Raw genomic sequence first — 19,681 nt, 5'->3', positions numbered from 1 at the left:
AGCGCTTGTCCGAGGACGTCTCCGTGGTCATGTGGCCGGCATGACTAGACGCCAAAGGCTCACGGAACGCTGTTACCTTCCCACCGGAGTGGTCCCTATTTTTCTACTTGCATTTTGACGTGCTTTCGAACTGCTAGGTTGGCAGAAGCTGGGACGAGTAACAGGCGCTCACTCTGCTACGTGGCACTCGGGATTCGACCCGCCAAACTGCCGACCTTCTGATCGACAAGCTCAGCGTCCTAACCCACTGAGCCACCGCATCCCTTATGCATTAATTAATTACCACCAATACATACTCTTTATCGTAGACGTACAGAAACAAGAGTGTGGGTGCGTACACGGTCTACTTAATGATTAATAATAGCTAGCGTATGTTCACTTCTTTGCTGGAGGAAAACCCAGCAAGATTCATTGCTGTGCAAATAGCAGAGCCAAAATCTCAGAAGTATGTTGGAAATCAGCCCAGTCAATTGGGCAGCTTCTGCCTGTCAGAAGTGCACTAGATGTCCCAGTCAGAACCATCCATCCATCCATAAACTGGCCTAAGTTTTTTGGGGCAGAGGAAAAGAAAAGATAATAAGGCTGGGGAAACTTAATGCAGTGTGCATGTGTATAGACATATTTGTATTTATATTTGTCTCTTAACATGTATATGAGAAAAGAAACAAGAAGGAAACTCTGGTGTAGTTACTGGGTGCACGTATATATTCTGTGGCAGAAAAACAAACATACCAATATATGGTTTAATTCTTCAGTGATTAAATGTATTGTTCAGATTATGCTTTTTTGCAATGTAAGATAATTTTAAAAAATCTAAAGGCTAAAATCACTTAAGAAAAGTAATATTGAATATGTTGACGAGAGTGTTTACTAGTGGCTCTGTGTTTATCGATTGACGAAAGCATATAAAAAGGGACCATTTAAATAACGTTTGACTTTTCCCCATCAGCTTGAACAAGCAGATGATTAAGAAAATGCTGCTTAGTCCTCATCAAATAAAACCAACTGTTTTTAACAAAAGTACTCTTGAGGGTAATTGTCACCATCGAAGTGTTGTTGCTCCTGCCTTTAAAACCTGTAGCATTTAGACCTCTTTTTTTTTAAAAAAAAAAATCTTCTCTCTTCCCCTTACAAGTGTGTGGATTTTGTTTTTCAGGTTTTAAAGCGCTAGCGAGAAAGGGACAATATGATTCTTGAACTTCACATCTGTGTATATCTGAAATGCTATGCAGATGTTGACCAGATTGTGTGCACTGGGTGAAATCTCATGCCTACATATCAGAATTTTATCCTGGATCTAGTAAAACTAAATCCATAATATGAATTAGAATTGGATTAGGAAGGGGCAATTTAAGTCCCTTCCATTTTATTCAGTCTATTATGATTGAATCTCGAATGAACTCTACTTGTTCCTATAATAAAATGCAAATCTACATTCCCCTATAGGCTGCAGTCCTCTATGTACTTAGCAGGGAATCAGCACCACTAAATTTAATGAGGCTTACGTTAGCATTTTTGTATAAGAGAACAGTCAGTTGTTCCAGAATATCTTGGCATGTACATTGTAGAGTAGTTTGAAATCAAATAATGTAACAGTGTAAAAATGTAAGAACTTCACTAATGTAGTTTTCAAGAATGTTTTAGAACTGCATGTAAAAATGATACTATGACTGTATATTTAAATTAAGGTATAACCAAGCAGAACAATTTGAATTGCTAATTCTATAACGTCATTATCTTGTGAGATACCAAAGACTGTCTTACTCATAAGAGTTCCCCAAAACATTTAATTCTCATTAAATTTTCTCATGAACATTTATCAGCCAATATAATATTCTATATTCAATAACTCTTACAAAACTTCTTTTACTTTCCTGGAATGAAGGGGAAGCTTTAGCCACATGTATATAAGTAAAAAGAAATTCAGCGTGTATATGCGTAACATACAATATCTGAGAATGTTGAAAGTTTTCTCATTGATCCTTAAGGCACACATATTATTCTCATATTAAATCCAGTTTAAGAGAGAAATGTGGAGAAATATCATATATTATCATTGTTTCTGATGTTTGATAATGTCAGCAGAACAAGGTATTGTCACTGATGCCATTAGTATCATGTTGCTATTGACAAGTTGGGTTGATAAGGAGAATGGAGAGAAGGTCCCTTCAATTCCAAAGCCTTCATCTGACTGCCCATTCAAATGTCTTTCCCTTGTCCTTTCTCACCTGAGGATTCCTGACCACAACATGGATAAAAAGCCTTGCATCCCTCTTTCCAATGTTGGAAACATAGAGATATTATATTGCTGATGCCTCTTCCATTTTTAGATACTCCAAAGCATAGCTCTATTGCTGGCAATGTGGGAGCATAGGCAAGGAAGTTTAACTTTGCTTATTAGATTTGTATATTATTCAGTCACAAGATTTCAAGTTCTTTAGCACAACTACAACCCTCACACACTGTTTAAAATTCATTAACTTAAAGCAGTTGCAATGTATGGCTGTGAAAGTTGGACCATAAAGAAAGGCTGAGCACCAAAGAATTGAGGCCTTTGAACTATGGTGCTGGAGAAGACTCCTGCGAGTCCCTTGGACTGCAAGGCGATCAAACCAGTCAGTCCTAGAGGAGATCAACCCTGACTGCTCTTTAGAAGGCCAGATCCTGAAGTTGAAACTCAAATACTTTGGCCACCTAATGAGAAGGAAGGACTCACTGGAGAAGAGCCTAATGCTGGGTAAGATTGAGGGCAATAGAAGAAGGGGACGACCGTGAATGAGGTGGCTGGATGGAGTCACTGAAGCAGTAGAAATGAGCTTAAATGGACTCCAGAAGATGGTAGAGGACAGGAAGGCCTGGAGGAACATTGTCCATAGGGTTGCGATGGGTCGGACACGACTTCGCAACCAACAACAACAACAAACTTAAAGCATTTCATCAGAAAACAAATCTTACAGGCTTTAACAGTACCTATACTGGTCAGTGGCTTCTGTACCAATTGGAAGACCAGCATTAGTTGCTTTCATAGGCTCAATGATTGGCATGCTCACTGTTGAGGGCTAATGAAGTAGAATCATTCATATACCTTGGAAGAGGGTTCTGGAAGATGTATTGACTCTAGGGAGTCATCCAACCTGGATTGTCTGCACTACGATGTATCAGTGATTCTCTGCTGTAGGTTAAATATAACAGAAGTAAGAACAGATAACCAGCAGGCAGCCTGATTATTTATTAATCTGTTTTACTATAACATTTGTTCGCAGGTGATCTATTTTGCAGCTTTGATCATGGTGAGACATAACCCAATGAATTAGATTAGGTTTAGAAATAATGACTTACCCAGAACCATATGGTGAGATTTTTGCATGAGTGGAAGTTGGTATATATATCCTCATATTTAAGCTCAAATGCACCATGTTCTTGAATGCCTCCTACTATGAGAGGGCTGGCTCTGCATTAGCAAATTAGGACTGTTTATTTTGTGCTGTTTTCTGCTATCTGCAATTAACCTTAATTAACAATGTGATACATAGACTTGCACAAAGTTAAAGAATAATATGGTGGCTGATCCACCTGAACTCACTGTTCTATAATGAAACAAAAATTTAATGTTTCATCTAATGAAAAATAAGCAAGTATAGCATATCTGGTAGAGAAAGGAACAACATGTATATATCTTTATAGATTTAGGAAATAAACTAATAAAACTCTTGGCTGGGAGATGTACCTTTTGTAATCTGAGGCTATATTGTTCCTACCAGCAGTAATAGTAATTTATCACCATCACTGAGGGTTATTTTTGTTAAATATGACCCATTTTTCTCTCATTCTGAACAACTGCACTGTAATGAGAAGATGCTATCTTCATGTATTATACATGTACAGCCATCATATGTTAACACTTCACTCACTTTATGCCAAGGAGGACATCAACATTTATATATAATAGGATAGCTTTTCAACAGACAACAACATAGACAAAAGAAACAGGTAAGTTATGTGTGTTGCTTACTATACACTGCAATCATATCAACCATAATAATTATACTAAGGAATTTCTTAACATTCCCTTAATCCCTGACAGGACTTAGAAATACAAAGTTGCTTGCAACTGTTTTAAAATTTTAATTCATAGAATTATATTCTCAAGATGAAATCTTCATTATTTTTGGTGTAAGACTGGAGGATCCAAGCAGCAGGGAGAAAACAGAATTTTGCATGTCTGGTATTTAAAATATAATTTTTGCAGCAAATTTGGGAAGCTATCTTACACTGGATCCAATGTCTATGTTATTCTACAATGGGAATCTGTTTTGGATCTCGACTCCTTTTATTGCTGGAATTGGGTATGTGTAGTTTAACGAAGAGAAGGGTGAGGGGTGACATGATAGCAGTGTTCCAATATCTCAGGGGCTGCCACAAAGAAGAGGGAGTCAAGCTATTCTCCAAAGCACCTGAAAGCAGGACAAGAAGCAACGGATGGAAACTAATCAAGGAGAGAAGCAACCTAGAACTAAGAAGAAATTTCCTGACAGTTAGAACAATTAATCAGTGGAACAACCTGCCTCCAGAAGTGGTGAATGCTCCAACACTGGAAGTTTTTAAGAAGAGACTGGCCAGCCACTTGTCTGAAATGGTATAGGGTTTCCTGCCTGAGCAGGGGGTTGGACTAGATGACCTCCAAGGTCCTTTCCATCATCATCATCATCATCATCATCATCATCATCATCATCATCATCATCATCATCTATTATCCTCAGCTTGCATGGCTTATGGTAAAGTTTATGGCCTGCATCTTCAATATACTTCCTCCTTAGCCAAAGGCATTGTCTTTCAAACCTCATGTAGCCTCACAACTTTGAGACAAGACCTTTTCTTAAACTGGAGGTGCTGTGAATTTAACAAGGGATCTTCTGAAAGGCAAGGGTGCACTCTGCCACTGAGTCAGAGAGCTTCTCCTCCGTTTGTATTAAACACACAGATCCTGGCTACACAATGGCCGTTACAGTTCATATATTTTAATTTGCCGTAGAAAACGTCAGGATGAAACTTAACACTGAGTTATTCTCTTATGCGTTAGTGGAACGCTTTAATACCAGCTGAAGAAAGAACAGCCAGCATATTTGATGCTTTCTGAGTTTATCAAAATTTTGGAACTAGCAAAAATGGAGTGGCTATGGCTTAAAGGACACCCTTCTGCTGGGGATGTATTTTCCTTCCCCAGGCAACATCACCACCTCAGACAGCAGCATTTGACCTCTTCACATAGCCCACTGTTATTTAATGTTGCAATATACCAATTTGTTGAAACATTGCTTTGCCTTTTATCAGGAACGAGCAGCTTAATGGATAGTGATCGTTCATCACATGGACCTCAGTGTTTGTGATTCTACATGTAATAATTGTAGGGTACAATCCCTCAAGATTTTCCTCCGATTAAAAGAAATGAGAGGACCGCATCCCAAATTTTGTGAATTTCCCCCCTCTCATGCTTTAGAAATGGGATTGATTACCCTTCCCCCCTTTTTTTCTGCATCCCTTCCATTTCAAATCTGGTCCACATATTCTCCCACTGGACAGAGCAGGTTGAGTGGGGCACAAAAGAGGCAGAAGGGAGGAGAAATCTAAACAGATGCCATTCCAGGAAAAGACAGACTCAGCTGGACTCAGTGCAGACGCCAGAGTTTGCTATAGAGATATATGTTGTTCTGTGTGATCCTATCACACAGGATCAAAAGAATGTCAGGTCTGCATCCAGCCTTCTTTGCAGTTGCACCATGAAAGAAGGATTTTGATCTAGAATCTAGACCTCCCTCCATTTGGTATAAGAGGCATCCCACCATGAAAAGCATCAACATAAACATTGGTGAACACAACTACCTTTGTAGTTTTAATGCAGTGTATATATAAGGAGAGTGGGGTGGGGTCCCCAATGTACGATGCTCCAGGGATATGGTCCAAATAGATAGTCCTCTCTGCTCTTTTGCCAGCTGACAGATGGTAGCATTTTTTGTTCAGTGCTTAAATTGCTGCTAGGGAATTAAACAAACTGGACAGCAATTTCACTTGCTTCCTTACTGTGCTTTTCCTTTGTAAGCATTTTGAATGGCAGTTAGTTTAGGAGGTGGTGAATCTCAGGCCTTTCTAACAGCCTCAGCATCATGGTCAGTCTTCACATATAATGAGGATTGGAATTCTGAAACGTATGGCTGAGTTCTGGCTTCAGTTTCAGATCTGGCCCAGCACTTAGCTTTCCATTATAGTGCTCCTGCATGACAGCTCCTTTATGCATGGGGGCAAACATGAAATCTAGTTAAGAATAATCTTTTCTCTGGACTGCAATGCCAAAATTCATCCGCAGATGGCCAAATAATGACAGTGCATTTTTGTGCTTTCAGCTGGAAAATACCTCAGTAAGCTTACTGTTAATGTTCATAAAAAATATTAAAAACGGGGGGGGGGGGAGGGAACAGTGTCAATAATGTTAGGAATCCCTTTCTCATTCCCCTCAGTGACAAATAACCTTCTAGCTCAATTTCATGTTGCTCTGGTCTCCTGAAAAATTAATGAAAGAGTTCCCACTCATGAAATAATTCTGTTCCACAGAGGGGGTTGTCAACCTCTGACTGAAGGCCTTCAGCAAGGGAAACTCTACTGCTCTTCTAACATGTCACTTCTCAAACCTCATGCTCTCACCACAAAGACATTTCTTGTAAGGTTCAACTAGAACAGGGGTCTTCAAACTTAACCCTTTTATGACGTGTGGACTTCAACTCCCAGCGTGCCTGGCTAAGGAATTCTGGGAGTTGAAGTCCACACGTCATAAAAAGGTCAAGTTTGAAGACCCCTGAACTAAAATATCTGTTTTAAGCCTATTAAGTCAAATCATGCCCTTTGGAGAAGCGAAGGGAAAAAAAGTCTTTGCCATCTTTGAGGGTATTAAGTAGAATATTGATGTGTTGTGTTATATACCCTTCTAATAACCAATACTAACTGCTGCATTTTTTTCTAGATAATTACACTAAGGAAGTTTTGTAATAGTATTTTGACCCAGAATATAGGGACCAGAGGTCCCCTTTAGCAAGAAGGAATCATGTCCCCCCCAAAAATGGAGAATCACATCAGATGCTAGATAATGATGACCATAATAACAACGGGGGGAAAATAATACCATGCATGCCTTTAATGCTTGTGGTGATTTTAATAAGTATTAAAATTTATTTAAGCAACTGCAAAATTTCAACGCTATAGGAAGATTGGGAAGAGAGCTATCACAAAATAAAACTGAGGGGATTCATGCAGATTGACTACTTGACCAGGAAAGGGACAAATGGGGTTTCATATAATTATGGGAGGTAGGTGACTGTATGTGGGCAACTTTTACTCTAGATCATGAGTTCTTTAATTCTCAGGTCCAAACCAGCTTCCCCATATAAATGATTGAAGATGAACAAGACCCTTTAAGCCAGGGGTGTCAAACTCAATTTCATTGAGGGCTGCATCAGCATTGCAGTTGCCCTCAGGGGGCTGGGTGGGCATGGCCTACTGGGTGGGCGTGGTCAGCTCTACATCGTTTGCATCAAGGGTGCCTTTGGGGGCCTGGGCAGAAGTGGGACAGATCTGAGGGTCTCTGGGCCAGGGCCAAGGCAGTGGGGGCCGTTCCCTCACAGTTTCCAGGATGGCTTCGTGGGCCACATGAAACCACTTCGAGGGCCGGATCTGGCCCCCGGGCCTTATGTTTGACATGTCTGCTTTAAGCTAAGGTTGCAGCTATCTCATATACCACTGGCTGCTCTGGTGACAGATGACAAATATCTTGAAGTAAAATCAATTTACGTCTAGTCATGCCGGCCACATGACCACGGAGACGTCCTTGGACAAGCATTGGCTCTTCGGCTTTGAAACGGAGATGAGCACCGCTCCCTAGAGTTGGAAACAACTAGCACGCATGTGTGGGGGAACCTTTACCTTTACCTTTACCTTTATACATGCTAGGAGAAATGGAATGCATGCCAAGTGCCCAAAGGGTTTCTCCAATGTTTTATTCAAAGCCTGTTCTAATTTGCTATCGCACCGTATTGTTCCCTCTTTCATGAAATATCAAATATCATGTTCTATCACTGCACACTGTATAGAGCCTGGAATGATCCAACAGGGCTGACGATGCTGTTTTCATTTTTTCCTCTCTCCAAAAGCATATCTCTACCCTTTGTAGCATCAAAGCTACAAACTGATTTTGAAATGAGGGCAAGAAATTATGGCACCTACTCATTTGAACACAGCTTGGGTTGTACCCCATGGGGTTTGCACTACCAATTAGTGTCCTGCCTGATGGATGGCTGCATATTGGGGGTTCATTCATGATTAAACCGTGTGAGCAAACCAATTTGCTTATTTTGGTGCTTCTGTCCATGTCTGCTTTTTACTGCCTGCATTGCAGATGGAGGCAAGCACTCATGTGTGTGTGGGGGGGGGGGGAACGGGGGAAGGCAGAGGGTGGGGTGATTTCAAACACAGAGGCAGGCAACATGAACCAGCATTCTCTTGACACACTAAGGTGGGGAAAGAGACACTCCTAATGCCATCTGGCAACTTCCCAGGGACTTTTGCATTTCTACTATCATAATTTACAAAAAATGTGAAAGTTAAAAGATTATATCGAAATATTTAGTTGATCATACTTACTTTCCTGTTCTTCTTTCTTGGTCCATTGGTTGTTATTATTTGAACCCAAGGAACTTTTTTTTAAAAAGGTTTCATACAATCATCCTAGTAGAATAATACAAAATAATGTTCTTTATTAATAATGGAAAATCACAATGTTATATGAATCAGCTTAACTAAGAATGGCAAATCAGAGTGGCAAACTAATACTTTTTTCTTCATATTGGGAAGGGGAAGCATCTACTGTAAATAAAGATACAGTTATAAAACGAAATAATACACACTCAATGGAACCAAACAAAATAAATCAAGTAGCTTTGTGTGTTTGGGTGTACGTGTGTGTCTGTGTGCATGTGTGCATTGCTCACATGTGGATATGCAAAGGGGGAAAGGGAGCCTCTTCAAAAACTCAAAACAAGTTGTTGCTTTCACTCTGCAAGTCATAATCACAATAAACTGCAAGGTTGCTGCATGATTGTATTTTCACTGTAAACATATACATCATTGTGTAGACATATAGGCAACCCACATAAACTCATCAGGCTGTTCTCAGTCACATTTGGCTGACACGTTCCCAGATGTATTAGATGCAGTTTCTGCACTATTGGAAATAAAGAAGATGCTGCTTGCTAGCATTTGTCTAACCTCCCATTAGTATCTTTTTAAATAAAGAGAACTGTATTAAATCAGAATGAGCCAAGTGCATTTGTGCAAATGGTGATATGGGCAACCCAAATCTAGGGCATGAAAATTATTCTCTGATTGAAAAAGAATGCTTTCAAATACAGCAAATATTTGGTATAACCCAAGCACGTTCCACAGCGAGTTTAGTTGTCTTTTCCAAAGCTGTGATTTCAAACTCTTCCTCTATTTTTTTTAATCTTTTTTGCTTTAAAGGCATTCATTCAGCTCCGGTGGAAAATGATGATCATACTGGAGAAATGGTGAGCAGAAAAATTCTCATTTGTTTAAAAAGTGAGATTTATTATGTCACTTTTGTGGGAGGCGGAGTGGCAGAGTTAAGAGAGAGATCAGCCTAGAATTGTTACATTCCCACAAGCAGTCTAAGTTCAACCCCTCTTGAATTACCGTTGACCAGATTCTTGTGAATAGGCACGAGCAATAAATCACCTTAATTGGAACTTAACATGTTCTCCTGATATTTGCACCTGGCACTTTCAAAGATTATCAGAAATTCTTGCATGCTCTAGAGACCTACAAAGTGCCTTACACATAGGCACGACTATGTTTTAGTGGATGACAACTCCTTCATTTGGAGGAAGGACCTTTCAGGACCATTTAGCAAGGGACAGGGTCAGGAGTCTCTTGTGAGCAAAATAATTTAATGAACCTGGTGGCCTCCTCATATGAATGTTTTGGATAAATTCATGCATTTTTCCCCCCTGGATTGTGCCCAATTCAACAATTCCACGTGGATGTTCAAACCAGGGAAATTTTCAGCCTCTTCCCATATTTCTGTTGTCTTCTAGGAGTCAAGAGGTTTTTAAAATATTAAAAACAGGAACACAAAAGGTTTACATTGAGACTCCTTAAATCCAGGGCTTTTTTTGTCATAGAACGCTCAGAACGGAGTTCCGGCACCTTTTTTGGATGGAACCTTGTAGGGTAGGCAAGGCGGGTTGTATGACATGTGTGAGTTCCGGCACCTTTTTCTTTTACAAAAAAAGCACCGCTTAAATCTAACTGAAGTCATGGGAATTCCAGCTTACTATGTCTCATTACATAGTATTTCATAGCGAGTCTAAATCGTGGTATCCTATCATAGAAGCCTTCCATAAGTGGCCCTGAATGAACAGCTGTATCTTATGACATAAAAACAATTGGATTTGTGCAGCGCTTCGTAGTGCAATACAGGATATCCGACTGGTGTTTATATAATTTTTGGTCTTCTCAAAAAAACAGGACTACCACATCTTTCTTAGTAGATGCTAAAATCGAGATCAGTGCAGGAAGAAGATGGGGTAATGAGGAGTGCAGAAAATGTTGATGGCCAGCTGGCTGCACAGCTCTTGTACCTTGACCCCAAATTCAATAGCATGATTCTATGGGCATTGGAAACCACAAAAATAAGGGTGACGTTTCCATGTGGGGCTGGAGGGCCTTTGAAATAAGTAAAGCATATGAAAAAAAACACCTCATTTTCTTTGGTGTCACATGTTTTGGAAATCTAGTGGCCTAAATTTTCGGATTTCCTCCTCCAGTTCATATCGTGATGGTAAAAATAAAGATGCTATTATTTAGATGGGTATTTTTTTATTTTTTGAACAACTATTAAATAACTTAGAAATTTAGTTTCCTTTGCTTCAGGATTACAGTACTTACTCACTTGGAATCTTCCAAACATAAATTTGTTTTCCATGTTTATGATTTTAATCGGCTTGAATATTTGGTTGAAATAGAATATTTCAATATTAAATGAATCATCTTCCTTTGTTGCTTTTGTTCCAGATAACCCGATGTATTATAGAAGTCCTTTTGAACAGTTTATCAAAAGGCAATTCTCCGCTTATTAATCCACAGTGCAAGGAGCTTCTGAAAAAAAGTAAGTGCATATCTTAAAAGTAACATACTTTCCACAACCAGATTTTATGCTAGTTGAATATATGTATATGTGTATTTGTGTTTGTGTGTGTGTGTGTGTGTATACACACACACACACACACACACCAAATTTGGATTTTGGGAACTGATACAGGCAAAAGAAGAAAAAAGACCCATATTTGGGTCGACACAGGGTGTTCAAAAAAACACTTAAGATACACACACACACACACACACAATATTATATAATGTTGTAATATGTAATATTTATGTAATGTGGACTGGGAGACTTCCAAAATTGCTCAGTTACAACTTCCAGCAGATTTTACCATTACTACTAGAGATTGCTGAGAACTGTAGTTAAGCAATATCTGAAGAAACATATTCCAAGTTCCCAGCATACATGTAATCGACAGTGTCTTTTGTATTTATGTATTTATTAAATTTATCTGACTGCCTGAAGTGGACTGTGATATGTCACTACGTATAGAGCAGGGGTGTCAAACTCGCAACGTCTTGTGACGTGTCGCGACGTATTGCGACTTTCTTTCCATTGCCGGCAATGGGGTGGGCGCGGTTTTGCCATGACACAACCAGTCCATGGCCGGCAGTTTGACACCCCTGGTATAGAGGATAGTAATTCTGGGAAAGTGAAGCTTCCCAGCAAACACATTATGGAGGAGCTCAAGTCCATTGCTTCTTTTCTGAAGAACCATATTGTGGTTCTCAGCTAGAATGGGGTGTAGTCTGAAAAGACTGGCAAACTTGGAATCCTTCCAGGGGTGGAAGTGGGAGAGGTCAGACCCCACTTAAAATCCCTGAGGCCTGTATTTGTCTGTTCAGAAGAAAATGGAATCAACCTCACAACTTCATCGGTCCCCTGGGGTCCTCAGGTCTGCTGGCATAATCAGGTCTTGAGGGACCTTCAGAAACTCAGGAATGATGAGGCCAATCTTATATCTGGAGGAGAAGATTCTACAATATGGGTGCCACAGCAAAAAAGGCCCACAGCCTAGGGCCTACCAAATATAGGTCTCTAGATGATGGAATCTGTAACATACCAATTCTGTCAGATCTTGTTCTGTACCAGCCTGCTACCGGCCTTGCAGAAAGGCAACCCCTGTACAAACGGCAGAGGCTGGAAAGCGTCTGAGGCTGGAAAACGTCTGCCAAGTTTATTACACAAACGAACAACAAAACATGAAACAAGATACCGGAGCTTTGATCCTCAAACGGAGCGGTTGCTTTCAGCAACCAGCCCTTCCCCAAACACTCCCTTTATTAGAGTTCAGGGCGTGGCCTCCCTGTGCCTCCTTCCGAGAAGTCCCACAGCCTTTCTCTGCTTGCTCCTGCTTGACTGCCTCCTGCGTCGGGCGTCCTTGAACAGGGCCAGCTGTGGGTCATCATCATCCGCACTGTCGGGCTCGCGCAGCTGAGTCTCCACCAAGTAAGAGGGCCCTGGCTGGGGGCTCTGCGAAGCCTCCAAGCCATCATCAGCAAGTTCGTCTTCAACACCCTCCTCCTCCTCCTCGTCTGAGTCATCCGAGTCATCCGACCCGGCTGCCGGACCCACAGGCTGACCCTGAATCACAACAGATCTGGTCGGACAAGACCAGTAACTGAAAACTGGCTCATTGAAGAGTACAAGTGTTAATGCAAATAGCAATGTTAGTACTAATATTTAGAAAGCTGACAACAGTTAATTGGTTCCAAGTGGACTTACTGATTGTGAGTCCACATGCACTCTGGTAAATGGAATACACATACGAGAGACACACATCTGAATAGAAAAGAATATCTAAAATTGGGATTTCTTTGGGTTGGAAATCTACTTGCCTCAACCTCTTAATGCTTGCTCAGGAAGCATGGGCTAAGAACTGTTTATATTATTCTTATAATATATTAACATTATTATATTAACATATTATGACATGGAGTACATAAAACAATTTCATTCATTCATTCATTCATTCATTCATTCATTCATTCATTCATTCATTCATTCAATTTCTATAGCCAGCCATCTCACTCAATGACTCTGGATGACTTACAATTCAAACAATATATTACAATTAAGGCACTAAAATGTTTTAAAGCAATAAAAAACAATAAAAGCATCCAAAATAAATATATACAGCAGCCAAGATACGTAGCCAGTTAGAAATATAGCCAGGAAATGGGGCCCTTGATACATTCAGCATCCCAGGCTTGGAAACATTTTAAATGACTTAGTTTTAAAAGGGGAAATGAATAGGCATACACACATACAATCATAATGATAACCTTATTCATCAAAAATATGCATTCCCGTGTCCTAGGGTCAAGGGCAAGCTAAAGTGACAAATTTACCTAAACTTCTTCTTGACAGATAAACGTTTATAGACAAGAACCCTTGTAATGGGGCATGTTCTTAAAAGAGTAAGTAGACCTCCATGTGCTTTCTCTGTGACTTTTTTTCTAGGTCAGGTTAAATATTCGTATCCATTCAGACTGTAAATAGATTCAAAATAAAATGCTGGTTTCTGACCATACCATCCATAGAAGAGCCCCTTTTGTTTCTTTGCTGCAGCATGATGGAATGGCTGTTACCAGGTGAGAGTTGAGGGAATGTTGGAGGAATAGTGAGCAAGTGATGAAGTCACCACTGACCATTGTGAGGTATGCACAAGGTAATAATAGTACAAAGAAAATATTCCATGGTTGTTGATGCTCTTTGGGAGGTCCTGAAGAGAAAGTGGAAGAAAACCAGGGACAGAAGAACAGAACAGAACAGAACAGAACAGAACAGAACAGAACAGAACAGAACAGAACAGAATAGAATAGAATAGAATAGAATAGAATAGAATAGAATAGAATCTGGAAGGGACCTTGGAGATCTTCTAGTCCAGCCTCCTGCTCAAGCAGGAGAACCTATACCATCTCAGACAAGTGACTGTCTAGCCTCTTCTTGAAAATCTCCAGTGATGGAGCACCCACGATTTCTGGAGGCAAGCTGTTCCACTGGTTAATTGTCCTCACTGTCAGGAAGTTTCTCCTTAATTCCAAGTTGCTTCTCTCTTTGGTCAGTTTCCAACCATTGTTTCTCGTCCTTCCCTCTGGTGCTTTGGAGAATAACGTGACTCCCTATTCTTTGTGGCAGCCCCTCAAATACTGGAACAGTGCTATCATATCTCCCCTATTTCTTCTTTTCTTTAGACTAGCCAAACCCAAGGCCCGCAGCCGTTCTTCGTATGTTTTAGTCTCCAGGCCGTTGATCATCTTAGTTGCTCTTCTCTGATTTTTTTCCAGACTCTCAACATCTTTTTTGTGATATGGTAACCAAAATTGGCTGCAGTATTCCAGGTGTGGTCTTACTTGGGTAAGACCAGGTAGTCCATAATGAAAATGAAAATGAAAATACAATGGTATTATAATGAGGAATCCTTAGCATATTTTGTTTTGTTGCAGGTGAACAACAAAAACAAAAAGAGAAAAATATACAGCAAGGCATGGAACTTGGCACAAGAACTTTATCTGAATCAGAAGAATTAAGAAAGCAGTCAGAAGGGACTGTGAGGGAAGGACAAGATGTGAGTGAAGAAGAGTTTAAGAGACAGGCAGAAGGAGATGCTAAGTGGCATCAGGAAACGAAGAAATATGGGGGAAGCAGCAACCAAGAAACTGCCTCCCAAGGGACCTCTTATGCTTTGGATAGAGCCCCTAAAGAAGAAAAAAAGAATGAGAATGAAAAAGAAGCTGAGGAAGATAATTATAAAAGAAACCATCACAATGGCGATGGAGGCAAAGAAAAGAAAGCCAGTGAAGAAGTAGAATCTGAGCCTCTAGAGAAAAAGTCGGTTCTTACATCTGGAAAAATGGATGAGGATGATTACAAGCATTCCCATGGCCAAAAGTATGTGGAAGAAATAATTCAGAGTCAAGAAAGGGAAAATGAAGACAATGACGAGGAGGAGGAGGAGGAGGAGGAGGAAGAAAAGGAAGAGGAAGAGGAGAGTAATGAAAAGTATCATCATAGTGTTCATGAAGAATTTGAAGATTCTTCAGAGAAGGACGGTGGTGAAACAGAGAAGCAAGACCACAAATCAGGACATTACCGAAGAAAACCAAGATTGGGTAAGTCCTCTGAATACAACAGCCATCCTACTGGTGAAAAAAGGGGCTCATCTGAAGAGCCTAGTGAGGAAGAAAGTGAATTTTGGGCTAAAAGGAGCCATCACCCCAACCATTATGAGAGAGGACATTACTTTGTGGAACCAAGAAATGCTATTGAAATGCATAGGACCAAGGAAATGGAGAGAGAGAGCAGGAACAAAGGATATTGGGGTCAACAGTATCCCAGCCAAGAGGACAGTGATGAAGACATGAAGCATCACAGTGAGGAAAATGAAAGGAAACAGTATCAGTATATGAGGAAAAGACTTTTTGGTGGACCATCAAGGGAGATCAGACATCACCATGAAGGAAGGGTCCCTTACAGCAAAGCAAGGCAGGAAAATAAAGGTATGAAACAAAGCCATGATAGCTTAGATGAGAAGCGGCACCATGACCAACCAAATGTACAGCAAGAGATGGCAAAACCACAAAACGAGGAGAGAGAAGATGGAGAGCAACGACTCCACAGCCAAGAAGCCAGAGAAGAAAAGCACTATCCTAGTAATGATGGAGAGCTAGAAACTCCACACTACAGTGAGAGAGGAAAACACTTTGATAATAAAAGAACTCTTCTGCTAGAGGAGGGCTATCCAAGAAGCCACTATCTTGTAGAAAATGTAAAAAGAGCTTTAAATCCATATTATTACCAACAGCCCAGGTGGAAAAACAGATCTGTGGACAAGAACGCTGACATCATCAACCCACTGTTGGAGAGTGAAGAAGAACGCAAGTCCCACTTGAATAAGAGGGAATTCTTTCCTGAATATAATGATTATGATTTGTGGGAGAAGAAGCGGTTCCTGGATAGCTTAAACCCCAAACAGGACAACAGTAACAATCCTGAAAGGCTATACAAACCTGAGATAAAAAGGCAGTATGATAGAATGGATGAGTTGGCCCATCTTCTGAGCTACCGGAAGAAATCTGCAGAATTTCCAGAACTGTACAACTCAAAAGAAGACATTGAAAGGGGACACGTAATAAGAAGTGGCAAGGATAAATTTCACCAGAGGCCTCTGACACCAGAAGAGGTATTTATTTTATGGTTTCTAAGAAACCTAGAACAATTCTTTTCTAAAAAGTCTTTTATTTCAGCAAAATAATACAGTATGCGGCTAGGTGAAACATGATAATACGTTAGGGTTATATTCTCCGTATCTTGCTGATAACTTTGTATGTGATCAAAACGTACAGTATTCAAATAATCTACAGGACCCTCCATGTGTTCCAGTTAATAGTCTGACTTTAGCTTTCTTTCACTTAGCCTTCTCTGTCTCTAGGTATCATTTACATTTGTACCTCACTTGAATGATGTAACCTGCTGAAGTTGTTTTATAATTACCCTATCGAAATTGTCAGCAAAACTGGATCTTAAGAGGAGGGAAGAAAAATCCTGGAGTGTTAAAAATGTCTAAAAAGCTGTCAATCAAGGACTTAGTTCTGATTTATTTAGTATAGAACGTGTTAGACTCCATTTAACTTATTTGAAATGAATATATCCAGGATTGTACAATCTACTTAGTCCCTGTTTAAACCAACTTCTTTGTCATGGCATGGCAAAGCATTAGCCAGATGGTTAAGGCAATAACAGGTGACCGATTTTCTGCAAAGAACTTTCTTCTGGGGATAAACTGAAACAATCTTTTTAGTTATAGGTCAAGCTGGAGTAAAACCTTAATTCTGGTTTCATTTCTTACAAAATACCTGAACAAAATGTGATTAAGCTCCAGGAAGGTTTTTTTTTTTTAAAGGCTTTCAGATTATAAACAACTAGGCTTATTTTTCTTGCTTTAAATTGATCTTGTTAAAATAGCTGCGTTTCTGGATTGGTATCTACTGCTAAGACAGGCAAGTGTTTTATGTTCCCCAGTCTTCAAGCACTCCTTTTAAGGCTTTCACCAAATTTTTACTGTAATATGGACAAGGACTAACCAAAATGCAGACCCAGGCCAGTCACCTAAGGTTTTACTCTGCAAGATACATCTGTGTACACACATACATACATGCTTAGCTGCATGACACCCAACACTACATCATCATAATAGCAACCTGTTTAAAATTTAGTAACCAATTTTTCATTTTAAATCTGTTGTTGTATTCTATTAACATGTTCATTTTAATTCTGGGCTGCAGGTCTCATTTCCTACCCTTCTTCCTACTTAGAAATAGTCAGATTTCTATGTCTTCAGGAATGACACATCCTGACTTTCAATATTACACAACGTGGTATACCATGTCTCACTGAAATAACTGAACAAGCAAGTGTGCATGGAGTGACATATCTGCCATACTATAAGCTCATGTTCTGGAAAAACTATCCCACCACATAACTTGACAAATGATCAGTGCCAAATATTCTTAACACTATGTGGACGCAGAGAAGAATTAAAAATCTGAAGAAAAGCATGAAGATGATTTCTGATCCTTGTTGCAAAACATAAACATTTCGCACTTACAAACTGATTCCTAGAGAAACTGCAGTTCCCTATAAATACTAAGCCAAATTCAAAAAATACGAGTTACTACAGAACATAAGCATAATGGCATAGGTTAATATCACATGGTTGATCTCCAAGTCTAGGAATCATCACTATGCTTTGATGGAAAGGGAGATTAATTTCACCGTGCTCTCCTTACGGAAACGGATCACATGAATCATAAAAATAGAATGCATGAGTATTTAGAAGCTCTCCCCTAAATTTCCTTTCTCAGTTTTCTTGAGTAAAGTTTGGGACCTGGAGTATATACTGCTTGTATAATGGAGTTAATCTCGTTTAAAGTAAAAAATAATAATCTATGAGATTATGCATTTACAAAATTTAATTTTATTGCAATAAAATAACATTTTAAAGTATTTTGCAAATGCTACATAATTAAAATCTAGTAAGATGGAATGTGTAATTTTATAGGATCTTGAGTACTTTTTTCTGATCAATTTCTTGACTGTTGTGAAAGGAGCTCCCGGATGTCCCCACACGTGTGCATACATAGCCATGTTGCACACTTTATACAGCCTTAATAGGAAAGGCTATTGGAAGAACCAGGAAAAGTAAATAGGGCAGACATGTCAAACTTGTGACATCACATGATGTTACGAGATGTATCGGGACTGTTGCCATTGCTGGCAATGGGGTGGGCGTGGCTTCCGGATGACGTGTCTGGCTCACGGGCCGGCAGTTTGACACCCCTGAACTAGGGCTACATTAGAGTTAAAAATCCAAACATAATACTTGCATATGAGCCATGATAAAATCTAATTAAATCTAAATCAAATAAGATCACTAAGCAATACAATTGCATGAATTTCTAACAGTCAAATTCTCAGAATAAAAAGTGATCTATGCCTTTAAGATAATAAACTGCATGGATTTTTTCCCCCATTATCACAGGAGAAAGAACTGGAAAACCTGGCTGCTATGGATTTGGAACTGCAGAAGATAACTGAAAAATTCAACAATAATCAGAGAGGATAAATTTTATTTGACGTAATGTGGTATGGTGAAGAGTAACTTTATTTAAAGTAACCTGTATTTACTAGTAAAGTCACTGCCTCAAATGTTGTTCTTCTCCCTAATTAGAAATAGTTTATCCTTTAAATATATACTTTATACCAGTACAAAGCATCCTTCTGTTCTAAAAGATTTGTTCAGATCAGCATGAATTTTTGCCTTCTGAATTTTGAAATGTATGAGGATAATTGTGTGTGCGTTCTTCAGAAATATATTATCTTGGTACAAAATAATAAACTTTACATTGTCTATATAGTTAACTGCATGTGCTCCTGCATAGCTTGTTTATGATTTACATAGTTAGATTCATCAGAGGAGACACAGTAACATGCTTGTAAGTCTATACTGGAACTAATTTTTTGTTCCTTATAAAATTAGTATATTCTATAGTACCTTAAAATCTACTTTGGGAGGCCGACAGCACCAAAATAGATGCACCATCTATTCTTATATTGTTAAAAGACAAATTGAAGTCTCACAGCCTATGAAAAAGGCACACTGACTGCACCTCTCCCATAAAAGCATTGAATGTGTTTTTTAAACTATCCCCAAAGTTTCTATGGAACTGTATTTTTAAAGTCATTGATACATAAGTGGTTAGCTACATAATTGCTGTCTTCAGTTATTTATAAATATAATATAGGTGGGATTAAAAGAAACTAAAATAAATGTTCACAGCATTTATAGTAATTAATTTTAATTTTCATATGCATTTAATTTTTATTTGTACAATCATCAACTTTATTTTGGGCTCACCCACTTTTGGCAGTATGGTCCTCCCGCTACTCAAGCAA

At 39.3% G+C, this 19,681-nt stretch overlaps 1 protein-coding gene and 1 long non-coding RNA gene across 2 annotated transcripts in view; one reads left to right on the top strand and one right to left on the bottom strand.

Moving 5' to 3' along the window:
- The window catches only part of LOC308665003, a 40,687-nt gene extending 37,542 nt beyond the window's left edge, over window positions 1–3,145 (bottom strand). The window contains exon 1 of the long non-coding RNA XR_014025798.1: window positions 3,086–3,145. This is a non-coding gene — a long non-coding RNA (uncharacterized lncRNA). The remainder of the gene's footprint in view (window positions 1–3,085) is intronic.
- Window positions 1–19,168, top strand: part of CHGB (chromogranin B) — a 19,577-nt gene extending 409 nt beyond the window's left edge. The window contains exons 2-5 of the mRNA XM_081322519.1: window positions 9,562–9,608; window positions 11,134–11,227; window positions 14,674–16,409; window positions 18,768–19,168. Coding sequence (XP_081178645.1) covers window positions 9,562–9,608; window positions 11,134–11,227; window positions 14,674–16,409; window positions 18,768–18,851 — 1,961 coding nt within the window. The 3' untranslated portion in view covers window positions 18,852–19,168. The remainder of the gene's footprint in view (window positions 1–9,561; window positions 9,609–11,133; window positions 11,228–14,673; window positions 16,410–18,767) is intronic.
- Window positions 19,169–19,681: the final 513 nt, after the last annotated feature.

This window comes from Vipera berus, assembly GCF_964194415.1.
Source record: "Vipera berus genome assembly, chromosome: 1".
In the NCBI taxonomy this organism is placed as follows: domain Eukaryota; kingdom Metazoa; phylum Chordata; class Lepidosauria; order Squamata; family Viperidae; genus Vipera; species Vipera berus.
The sequence above is the reverse complement of the archived record's forward strand: the minus strand, read 5'-3'. Positions and strand labels throughout refer to the sequence as shown.